The sequence below is a fragment of the Cetorhinus maximus genome, unplaced genomic scaffold (genome assembly GCF_964194155.1).
Source record: "Cetorhinus maximus unplaced genomic scaffold, sCetMax3.hap1.1 HAP1_SCAFFOLD_530, whole genome shotgun sequence".
Lineage (NCBI taxonomy): Eukaryota > Metazoa > Chordata > Chondrichthyes > Lamniformes > Cetorhinidae > Cetorhinus > Cetorhinus maximus.
Window position 1 is genome coordinate 251,732 of NW_027596472.1, and position 12,042 is coordinate 263,773.

General features: G+C 56.1%; 1 protein-coding gene across 1 annotated transcript in view; it reads right to left on the minus strand.

Annotated features, from left to right (window-relative positions):
* The window catches only part of LOC144673996 (DNA repair protein XRCC1-like), a gene marked incomplete at its 5' end in the record, with an annotated part of 36,378 nt that overhangs the window by 12,185 nt on the left and 12,151 nt on the right, over positions 1–12,042 (minus strand). Inside the window, 3 exons of the mRNA XM_078535567.1 lie at positions 14–185; positions 2,273–2,378; positions 9,990–10,106. Coding sequence (XP_078391693.1) covers positions 14–185; positions 2,273–2,378; positions 9,990–10,106 — 395 coding nt within the window. The remainder of the gene's footprint in view (positions 1–13; positions 186–2,272; positions 2,379–9,989; positions 10,107–12,042) is intronic.

Below are 12,042 nucleotides of genomic sequence, written 5' to 3' on the forward strand. Positions count from 1 at the left end.
AAGGACCCCAGACCTGGCGAGTCTTCATCCGTGGAGCCTCCGTAGTCCTCGTCCGGAGTCAGCGGCCTGGGGTTGGTCCGGGACGTGCTGGGCCCGAGGTCCTCTCCGCCTGGTCTCCACGGCTCCTGCCTGGAGGGGAGCCTCGGGCCCTTGGCGGGCAGCCTGCGAGGGTCTTCTGGCGCCACCTGCCGCAGAGGAGAAGAGCGGTCAGCAAGCGCAGGCCGGAGTCGGCTTCCGAGGAAGAGCTCGGATCACAGCCGAGAACAAACCCCAGGGGCTGAGGGTGAGAAGCTAAACGACCGGAGGCGGGGGGGGGAGCTATTTCGAATCGAATGGCAGCAACGAGCGACCGTGTTTTAAAAAAAATTTTGTTGGTGGGATGTGGGCGTCACTGGTTAGGCCAGCATTTACTGCCCATCCCTATTTGCATTGAAGAGTCAACCACATTGCTGTGGGTCTGGAGTCACATGTAGACCAGGCCAGGTAAAGGCGGCAGACATGTCCTAAGGGACGTCAGGTGAACCAGGTGGGTTTTTACAACAAATCGACAACGATCAGTAGACTTTCAATTCCAGATTTTTATTGAATTCAAGCTCCACCATCTGCCGTGGTGGGATTCGAACCCGGGTCCCCTTGAGTATTACCCCGGGTCTCCGAAATGCTAGTCCAGCGACAATAGCACTACGTCACTGCCCGGCCCTTCAAGCCAGTGCTGGATCTTTGGAAGAGGGGCCTGATTTTGCCCCAGCCCTGACACGTTTTTCCAAAAAATTTACAAAATATCTACCAGAGGTGCATTACTTAACGGTTCAATAGTGTACAAAGGAGGTCAGTTTCTTTCAATACAGTACGTGGCACTCTGAAGTGCCTCACTACACTGACGATTGTAGGTTATATAAACACAATACAGCGAATGTTTCATGTCAAACATATGTCCCGAGGATTATTATCGTGGGAGGGCCTTAACACAGCGACCCTTTCCCCATTGCACCTTTGCGGTGGCTGCCCCCAAGCTTTAGTGCGTCCCTCAGCACATAGTCCTGGACCTTGGAATGTACCAGTCTGCAACACTCGGTCGGGGACAACTCTTTGCACTGGAAGACCAACAATTTTCGGGAAGACCAAAGAGCGTCTTTCACCGAGTTGATGGCCCTCCAGCCACCGTTGATGTTTATCTCGGTGTCCCCCTGGGAACAGCCCGTAGAGCACAGAGTCCTGAGTCACGGACGCTGCTCGGGATGAACCTCGACAAGTTAGTCCACGGCATCTTCTTTTTCATTCATTCGTGGGATGAGGGCATCGCTAGTTAGATCAGCATTTATTGCCCATCCCTAATTGCCCCTTTAGAAGGTGGTGGTGAGCTGCCTTCTTGAACTGCTGCAGTCCCTGTGGTGTAGCTACACCCACAGTGCTGTTAGGGAGGGAGTTCCAGGATTTTGACCCAGCGACAGTGAAGGAACGGCAGATATATTTCCAAGTCAGGATGGTGAGTGGCTTGGAGGGGAACTTCCAGGTGGTGGTGTTCCCATGTGTCTGCTGCCCTTGTCCTTCTAGATGGTAGCGGTCGTGGGTTTGGAAGGTGCTGTCTAAAGGGCCTAGGTGAATTCCTGCAGTGCATCTTGTAGATGGTACACACACTGCTGCTACTGTGCGTCGGTGGTGGAGGGAGTGAATGTTTGTGGATGGGGTGCCAATCAAGCGGGGCTGCTTTGTCCTGGATGGTGTTGAGCTGCTTGAGTGTTGGTGGAGCTTTTCCACAATCCAGCCCTCCCGTCACCCTACCAAACTGCACTCAAAGGTCCATGTCTGATGGCTTTTTAAAAGCCCCTGTTTAATCCACTTCCATGAAGCTTTCAGGCAGCACTGTGCAGACCTTAACAGGAGTTTGCAACTTTCTTCTGCAAATTGCAGCAGACAGTAGATCAAATATTCATCTCAAAACTGAGATTGATAAGATTATCTTGTTAGCCAAGGGTATTAAGGGGTATGGGCAAAGTTGGGGATGAGGGGGGTTGGGTATCGGGCATGATCATACTGAGTGGCAGAACAGGCTCAAGAGGCTGAATGGGCCTCCTCCTGTTCCTGTGTAACATGCTCGAGGGGGCTGAATGGGCCTCCTCCTGTTCCTGTGTAACATGCTCGAGGGGGCTGAATGGGCCTCCTCCTGTTTCTGTGTAACAGGCTCGATGGGGCTAAATGGCCTCCTCCTGTTCCTGAATAATAGGATGGAGAGGATTCTCCTCCTGTTCTGTTAATGGATAGAAGGTCATACCTTTCTGTCCGAATCAACTTCAGGACGAGTTGATAGGCGGTCAGTCAAATCCTCTTCCTCCCCCTCCGATCCTTCACTGCTCGACTCAGGGCCATCCAAAAGGTACCTGTTCCAAATTAAGCAAGGGAAGAACGTCTAAAACAGAAACTAATAAATTTATTAATTGTTACCTGGGATCTGGGTTTCACTGACAAGGCCATCATTTATTATCCATCCTGAGACGTCCCTTGGGGAAGTGGTGATGGGTGATGGGTCTTTCCCTTGAACATTTCACTATCAACATCCTGGGGATTACCACTGACCAGAAACTGAACTGGACTAGCCACATAAACACTGTGGCTACAAGAGCAGGTCAGAGGCTGGGAATCCTGCGGAGAGTAACTCACCTCCTGACTCCCCCAAAGCCTGTCCACCATCTACAAGTCAGGAGTGTGATGGAATACTCCCCACTTGCCCTGGATGAGTGCAGCTCCCACAACACTCAAGAAGCTCCACACCATCCAGGACAAAGCAGCCCACTTGATTGACACCCCATCCACAAACATTCATTCCGTCCACCACCGACACACAGTAGCAGCAGTGTGTGTACCATCTACAAGATGCACTGCAGCAATTCACCAAGGCTCCTTAGGCAGCACCTTCCAAGCCCACTACCACTACCATCTAGAGGGACAAGGGCAGCAGACACATGGGGAACACCACCACCTGGAAGTTCCCCTCCAAGTCACTCACCATCCTGACTTGGAAATATATCGGCCGTTCCTTCACTGTCGCTGGGTCAAAATCCTGGAACTCCCTCCCTAACAGCACGGTGGGTGTACCTACACCACATGGACTGCAGCGGTTCAAGAAGGCAGCTCATCACCACCTTCTCAAGGGGCAATTAGGGTTGGGCAATAAATGCTGGCCCAGCCAATGAAGCCCACATCCCGTAAATGAATTAAAATGAAGTTCCCCCTGGTGAAGATACACCCACGGTTTGGGAGGGAGTTCCAGGATTTTGACCCAGTCACATGATCATACATCACAGTGGCAGATGACACACAGACACATGCTTAAGACAGTAAGGCGACTGGCAAGAGAACCAGCTGTGACAAGAGGAATTTGTTTTTTTAAACGCAGCAGGTTGTTGTGAGGCTAGTCCAGGGCTGGAGCACAAAACTCAAGGCTGTCACTCCAGTGAAATAACGAGGGAGTGCTGCACTGTCGGAGGGTCAGTACTGAGGGAGTGCTGTACTGTCAGAGGGTCAGTACTGAGGGAGTGCTGCACTGTCAGAGGGTCAGTACTGAGGGAGTGCTGCACTGTCGGAGGGTCAGTACTGAGGGAGTGCTGCACTGTGAGAGGGTCAGTACTGAGGGAGTGCTGCACTGTCGGAGGGTCAGTACTGAGGGAGTGCTGCACTGTCGGAGGGTCAGTACTGAGGGAGTGCTGCACTGTCGGAGGGTCAGTACTGAGGGAGTGCTGCACTGTCGGAGGGTCAGTACTGAGGGAGTGCTGCACTGTCGGAGGGTCAGTACTGAGGGAGTGCTGCACTGTCGGAGGGTCAGTACTGAGGGAGTGCTGCACTGTCGGAGTGTCAGTACTGAGGGAGTGCCGCACTGTCGGAGTGTCAGTACTGAGGGAGTGCTGCACTGTCGGAGTGTCAGTACTGAGGGAGTGCTGCACTGTCGGAGGGTCAGTACTGAGGGAGCGCTGCACTGTCGGAGTGTCAGTACTGAGGGAGTGCTGCACTGTCGGAGGGTCAGTACTGAGGGAGTGCTGCGCTGTTGGTGGGTCAGCACTGAGAGAGTGCTGTATTATTAGAGGTGCCATCTTTTGGATGAAACATTAAACTGAGGCCCCATCCGCCCTCTCAGGTGGTCGTAAAAGAGACCTGGGCACTACTGGGTGGAAGAACAAGGGGGTTTCGCCCTGGTGTCCTGGCACCAATATTCACTCCTTAACAAATTGCTGCTTGTGGGAGCTTGCTGTGCGCAGATCGGCCTGCCACGTTTCCTACAACAGTGACCACACTTGGAAAAAGTGCATCATTGGCCGTGAAGTACTTTGTGATGACAGGGGCTGGATAAACGCATGTCTTTTTTTTTAAACACTCGATGAGGCCCTGACCGCAGTTGCCTTGTTTTTAAACGGAGCAGTTTGTTTAGGATTAAATAACAGGGTAAAAAAAAAGCGAACTCCCAGTTTTGGAGATTCTCTTTGTTTGGATTGAATGGGCCAATTCCTGTCTCTGTTCCAATCCCTCAGAGAGCTGCTTTTCAATGCCAGGTGTTCATTGCATATCAATGTGCAGCTCTCTGCTGACGCCCTCAACCTCTCCTTACTCCTGCTTAAATGGAAAAATGCTGCTCCTCTCATTGTTTCCTTAAAAGGAGACAATTGTCGAATCCTTATTTAAAATTTGCATTTCGCATGGGTGATTAAAGCACAGGATACTTTGAAGCTGCAAATGGAGAAGTAGGTATGTAAGTGCGGAGGGGGCGGGAAGAGAGAGAGAGAGAGAGGACGGGAGGGCGGGCGAGGGGACGGGAGGGCGGGCGAGGGGACGGGAGGGCGGGCGAGGGGACGGGAGGGCGGGCGAGGGGACGGGAGGGCGGGCGAGGGGACGGGAGGGCGGGCGAGGGGACGGGAGGGCGGGCGAGAAACAGACAGCGAGAGACTGTGTCCGTCTGTGTGTCTCAGAGGGAGGGCGAGGGGCAGGAGAGCGAGGGCGAGGGGCAGGAGAGCGAGGGCGAGGGGCAGGAGAGCGAGGGCGAGGGGCAGGAGAGCGAGGGCGAGGGGCAGGAGAGCGAGGGCGAGGGGCAGGAGAGCGAGGGCGAGGGGCAGGAGAGCGAGGGCGAGGGGCAGGAGAGCGAGGGCGAGGGGCAGGAGAGCGAGGGCGAGGGGCAGGAGAGCGAGGGCGAGGGGCAGGAGAGCGAGGGCGAGGGGCAGGAGAGCGAGGGCGAGGGGCAGGAGAGCGAGGGCGAGGGGCAGGAGAGCGAGGGCGAGGGGCAGGAGAGCGAGGGCGAGGGGCAGAGGGAGAGAGGGCGAGGGGCAGAGGGAGAGAGCGCGAGGGGCAGAGGGAGAGAGCGCGAGGGGCAGAGGGAGAGAGCGCGAGGGGCAGAGGGAGAGAGCGCGAGGGGCAGAGGGAGAGAGCGCGAGGGGCAGAGGGAGAGAGCGCGAGGGGCAGAGGGAGAGAGCGCGAGGGGCAGAGAGAGAGAGAGAGCGCGAGGGGCAGAGAGAGAGAGAGAGCGCGAGGGGCAGAGAGAGAGAGAGAGCGCGAGGGGCAGAGAGAGAGAGAGAGCGCGAGGGGCAGAGAGAGAGAGCGAGCGCGAGGGGCAGAGAGAGAGAGCGCGAGGGGCAGAGAGAGAGAGCGCGAGGGGCAGAGAGAGAGAGAGCGCGAGGGGCAGAGAGAGAGAGAGCGCGAGGGGCAGAGAGAGAGAGCGCGCGAGGGGCAGAGAGAGAGAGAGCGCGAGGGGCAGAGAGAGAGAGAGCGCGAGGGGCAGAGAGAGAGAGAGCGCGAGGGGCAGAGAGAGAGCGCGAGGGGCAGAGAGAGAGAGAGCGCGAGGGGCAGAGAGAGAGAGAGCGCGAGGGGCAGAGAGAGAGAGAGCGCGAGGGGCAGAGAGAGAGAGAGCGCGAGGGGCAGAGAGAGAGAGAGCGCGAGGGGCAGAGAGAGAGAGAGCGCGAGGGGCAGAGAGAGAGAGAGCGCGAGGGGCAGAGAGAGAGAGAGCGCGAGGGGCAGAGAGAGAGAGAGCGCGAGGGGCAGAGAGAGAGAGAGCGCGAGGGGCAGAGAGAGAGAGAGCGCGAGGGGCAGAGAGAGAGAGAGCGCGAGGGGCAGAGAGAGAGAGCGCGAGGGGCAGAGAGAGAGAGAGCGTGAGGGGCAGAGAGAGAGAGAGCGCGAGGGGCAGAGAGAGAGAGAGCGCGAGGGGCAGAGAGAGAGAGAGCGCGAGGGGCAGAGAGAGAGAGAGCGCGAGGGGCAGAGAGAGAGAGAGCGCGAGGGGCAGAGAGAGAGAGCGCGCGAGGGGCAGAGAGAGAGGGAGCGCGAGGGGCAGAGAGAGAGAGAGCGCGAGGGGCAGAGAGAGAGAGAGCGCGAGGGGCAGAGAGAGAGAGAGCGCGAGGGGCAGAGAGAGAGAGAGCGCGAGGGGCAGAGAGAGAGAGAGCGCGAGGGGCAGAGAGAGAGAGCGCGCGAGGGGCAGAGAGAGAGAGAGCGCGAGGGGCAGAGAGAGAGAGAGCGCGAGGGGCAGAGAGAGAGAGAGCGCGAGGGGCAGAGAGAGAGAGAGCGCGAGGGGCAGAGAGAGAGAGAGCGCGAGGGGCAGAGAGAGAGAGAGCGCGAGGGGCAGAGAGAGAGAGAGCGCGAGGGGCAGAGAGAGAGAGAGCGCGAGGGGCAGAGAGAGAGAGAGCGCGAGGGGCAGAGAGAGAGAGAGCGCGAGGGGCAGAGAGAGAGAGCGCGAGGGGCAGAGAGAGAGAGAGCGCGAGGGGCAGAGAGAGAGAGAGCGCGAGGGGCAGAGAGAGAGAGAGAGCGTGAGGGGCAGAGAGAGAGAGAGCGCGAGGGGCAGAGAGAGAGAGAGCGCGAGGGGCAGAGAGAGAGAGAGCGCGAGGGGCAGAGAGAGAGAGAGCGCGAGGGGCAGAGAGAGAGAGAGCGCGAGGGGCAGAGAGAGAGAGAGCGCGAGGGGCAGAGAGAGAGAGAGCGCGAGGGGCAGAGAGAGAGAGAGCGCGAGGGGCAGAGAGAGAGAGAGCGCGAGGGGCAGAGAGAGAGAGAGCGCGAGGGGCAGAGAGAGAGAGAGCGCGAGGGGCAGAGAGAGAGAGCGCGAGGGGCAGAGAGAGAGAGAGGGCGCGAGGGGCAGAGAGAGAGGGCGCGAGGGGCAGAGAGAGAGAGAGGGCGCGAGGGGCAGAGAGAGAGGGCGCGAGGGGCAGAGAGAGAGAGAGGGCGCGAGGGGCAGAGAGAGAGAGAGGGCGCGAGGGGCAGAGAGAGAGAGAGGGCGCGAGGGGCAGAGAGAGAGAGAGAGGGCGCGAGGGGCAGAGAGAGAGAGAGAGGGCGCGAGGGGCAGAGAGAGAGAGAGAGCACGAGGGGCAGAGAGAGAGAGCGCGCGAGGGGCAGAGTGAGAGAGAGCGCGCGAGGGGCAGAGAGAGAGAGAGAGAGCGCGCGAGGGGCAGAGAGAACGCGAGGGGCAGAGAGAAAGAGAGAGAGCGCACGAGGGGCAGAGAGAGAGAGCGTGCGAGGGGCAGAGAGAGAGAGCGTGCGAGGGGCAGAGAGAGAGAGCGTGCGAGGGGCAGAGAGAGAGAGCGTGCGAGGGGCAGAGAGAGAGAGCGTGCGAGGGGCAGAGAGAGAGAGCGTGCGAGGGGCAGAGAGAGAGAGCGTGCGAGGGGCAGAGAGAGAGAGCGTGCGAGGGGCAGAGAGAGAGAGCGTGCGAGGGGCAGATGGAGAGAGCGTGCGAGGGGCAGAGAGAGCGTGCGAGGGGCAGAGAGAGCGTGCGAGGGGCAGAGAGAGCGTGCGAGGGGCAGAGAGAGCGTGCGAGGGGCAGAGAGAGCGTGCGAGCGGCAGCAACTGACGGGCAGAGAGGCAGCGAGAGGCAGAGAGAGCGAAACACAGAGCGAGAGGGAGACAGAGAGAGAGACACAGAGGCAGAGAGAATGACAGATAGAGGCAGAGTGACAGACAGAAACAGAGACAAAAGGAGAGAGAGAAAAACGCAGAGAGTGACAGAGAGACAGACATAGAGAAAGAGAGAGAGAGAGAGAAAGAGAGTAAGTGCCAGAGAGCGCACACGAATGACAGGCTGAGAGAGAGAGAGAGAGAGGGCGACAGACAGAGAGAGAGGGCGACAGACAGAGAGCGAGGGCGACAGGCAGAGAGAGAGGGCGACAGGCAGAGAGAGAGGGCGACAGGCAGAGAGAGAGGGCGACAGGCAGAGAGAGAGAGGGCGACAGGCAGAGAGAGAGGGCGACAGGCAGAGAGAGAGGGCGACAGGCAGAGAGAGAGAGGGCGACAGGCAGAGAGAGAGAGGGCGACAGGCAGAGAGAGGGTGACAGGCAGAGAGAGGGTGACAGGCAGAGGGTGGGTGGGACACGCAGAGGGAGAGAGAGAGAAACAGAGAGAGACAAACAGTGAGAGACAGAGGGCGAGAGCGTGGTGGGGTGTGAGAGCGACAGAGGAGAGAGAGACAGAGCGAGAGAGAGAGACAGAGTGAGAGAGATAGAAGCACACACACAGAGAGAGAGAGACACATACAGAGAGAGATGGTGAGAGAGACTGAGTGAAAGAGAGAGAGCGAGAGAAAGGCAAGGAGAGAGAGAGAGCGAGCGCAACAGATAGGGAGAGAAAGACAAAGAGAAAGCTCTGCAAGTATGAAATGTTAAATTTCGGATAATGGTGCGGGGGGGGGGCGGGTTGCAGGTAGGTGAGATCAGAGTGCAAGAAACAAAAACATACAGTCCTCAAACCTTATTAAAGCTAGAATATATTCAGCAACTCCAAGACCATGTGTTGCACCTGACACCAAGTGGTCAGGTGATAATGAATGCAACTCTTTAAAATCCAAGAACTGCTCACAACCGATATGGCCTGTGCAATGCTGACAGTTCCTGTAAGAGTCGAATCCACCTCTGCACACGCGTGTACAAGCGTGTGTGTCACAAGTCCCTGTGCGCACGTGTCTCTGTGCGGAGTGTTGTGTGTGTCGCTGTGAGCGTGCGATCACCCCAAAGCACCTTACAGCCAATGATGAGCTTCTTAAGGACAGCCACTGTTGGAATATGGGAAACACAGCGGCCTCAAGATTAAAAATTCTCATCCCTGTTTTCAAATCCCTCCCCGCGTTTGCCACCTCCCACCACCAACTCAATGCGTTCTCTGAACTGAAGGAAGGATATACTTGTATTGGAGACGGTACAGTGAAGGTTCACTGGATCGGTCCCTGGGATGAGGGGGTTTGTCCAGTGATGAGGAGGTGAGTAAATTGGGTCCATATTCTCTGGAGTTTAGAAGAATGAGAGGCGATCTCATTCTAACCTTCAAGATTCTGAGGGGGTTTAACAGGGTGGACACTGAGAGATTGTCTCCGCTGGTCGGAGAATCTAAAACTCGGGGGCACAGTCTCGGGTTAAAGGGGCCGATCATTTAAGGCTGAGATGAGGAGAAATTACTTCACTCGGAGGGTTGTGAATCTTTGGAATTCTCCACCCCAGAGGGCTGCGGATGCTCCCCCGTCAAGATTTTTAGTCTCTCAGGGAATTAAGGGATTTGGGGAGCGGGTAGGAAAGTGGAGCTGAGGCAGAATGATCGTGCTGAATGGCGGAGCAGTCTCGAGGGGCCGAAAGGTACATGACGTTAACCCTCCGAGATCTCTGCGCTCCTCCAATTCCGGCCTCTTGACCATCCCCCGATTCCCATCGCTCCACCAACGGCGGCCGTGCCTTCAGCTGCCTGGGGGCCCTAAGCTCTGGAATTCTCTCCCTAAACCTCTCCACCTCCCCCTCTCTCTCTCTCTCCTCCTTTTAAGACGCTCCTTAAAAACCGACCTCTCTCAGACCGAGCTTTTGGTCACCTGTCCCCAATATCTCCTCAGGTGGCTCAGGGTCCGATTTTATTTGGTAATCGCTCCTGTGATGCACCTTGGGGATGTTTATCATGTTAAAGGTGCTATAGAAATGCAAATTGCCAACAGCGAACGGCTCTCCAGCCCTCCCCATGCTTTTGAAAGCATAGAACATCATCCCCGCCTGGTGTCCTTTGCCTACCGTTTGTAGGAGAGGCGTTGCTTCCTCTTGTGGCAGTCCAAGATCCAATCCTTTCTGACAACACATCCACCCTGGGACTTGACCTGGGTATACTTGGGCGTGTTGGCAAAGGCACATCTGTGAAACAAGAGGGAGAGCGAGGAGGGAGAATGTTACACAGGAACAGGCGAAATCACTCCAGTCTTCCCGATGGCACAATGGCTTACGGCATAGCGCATCGATATAGCCTATCTGCCTCGCCTCAGTCCGCCGCCACTACCACACTTGCCGGTCTGCTCCACACCTTCATCAGCCAGTCTGCGGTTGAACCTTCCCAGGACACAGGAGTTGTTATCATGGCTCAGAGCAGCTTCAATTCATGGATGGAGAGAGGGGGGGGGGGGGAGAGAGAGAGACAGGAACAGGAGGAGGCCATTCAGCCCCCTCGAGCCTGGCCCTCCATTCAGTGAAATCCTGGCTGATCTGCGACTTTACTCCACATACCCGCCTTTGCCCTGTATCCATTAATCCCTTTGGGTAGCAAAAATCTATCAATCTCTCAGATTTAAAATTAACAATTGATCAATTGCCATTTGGGGAAGAGAATTCCAAACTTCCCCCACCCTTTGTGTGTAGAAATGCTTCCTAATTTCACTCCTGAAAGGTTGGTCTCTCATTTTTAGACTCTGCCCCCTAGTCCCAGACTCCACCCCAACCAGGGGAAATAGTTTCTCTCTATCGACCCCGCTCTGTTCCCCTTAATATCTTCAAAACTTTGATCAAATCCACCCCCCTTAACCTTCTAAATTCCAGGGGATACAAGCCCGGTTTGTGTTTACTCTCTCCTCGTAATTTAACCCTCGGAGTCCTGGTCTCATCCTGGTAAATCGACACTGCGCTTGCTCCCTCCGAGGTCAGTACATCCTTCCTAAGGTGTGGAGCCCAGAGCGTCTCACAGTGACTCCAAGTATGGTCTAACCAGGGCCTTTGTATAGGCTGAGGTGTGACTCCTACCCCCTTGTATTCTAGTCCTCGGGATAAAAAGGCCAGCGTTCCATTAGACTTTTCGATTGTTTTCTCTACACTGTGCTCCCTCCGAGGTCAGTATATCCTTCCTAAGGTGTGGGGCCCAGAGCGTCTCACAGTGACTCCATGGCCAGGACTTTACAGCCTCTCCAGCCCTGCGGGATATTATGGTCCCGCCAAGCCGAATGGAGATTTAAATGGCTTGCCGCATCCCTCAGGGTGGAGGGGAGTGCGGTGGAGATATTCTGCAGTGGGGCTGTAAAACCCTGGCCCGGGTGTGGTCTAACCAGGGCTTTGTATAGGCTGCAGCATGACTTCTACCCCCTTATATTCTAGTCCGAGACAGAAAGGCCAGCGGTCCATCGGCCTTTTTGATTTATTTTCTGTACCTGTTCATGATATTCTAATCATCTCTGTACCTGGGCCCTCCCCTCTCTCCCCAACAGCCCTTCCCAAAGTCTCTTCGGTCCCCCGTAACTCATTACCATTTCTCGTGAATCACCTCAGGTGGCATTTCACGATGAAGAAATTACTCTTTATAGGTGTCTGACGTTAGATGCGATTCCCCAATGGGACAACACTTGGCCAAACAATCCTGATTGTGCTCAGGATTACACCAGCAACCAGTTTAAGATCGTCAGTGGGACCCGCAGTGTGGCTCACTTACGTGTGCTAGAAGTTACATGTATTCACAAGCAGGGCCCTGTCCTTTGAATACAAGGTAGTTTGGGGAGGTTGGGACTGTTCTCGTTGGAGAGGAGAAGGAGAAGAGGAGATTTGATAGAGATGTTCAAAATCATGAGGGTGCTGGACAGAGAGAGAGAGAGAGCGAGAGACACAGAGAGAGAGAGAACACATGTTTTTGTGTGTGTGTGTGTGTGTGTGTTTTTGTGTGTCAGGTTCACTCCCAGTCTCCGGTGTCCCACACCTTCACTAACACATACTCACACCCACTCACACAGTAGGTGAGGGTGAGAGAGTGAACACCCTGAGGCTGGGAGTGAGCCAGACACACACACACTACCTCTCACACTCTAATGGTCACTTT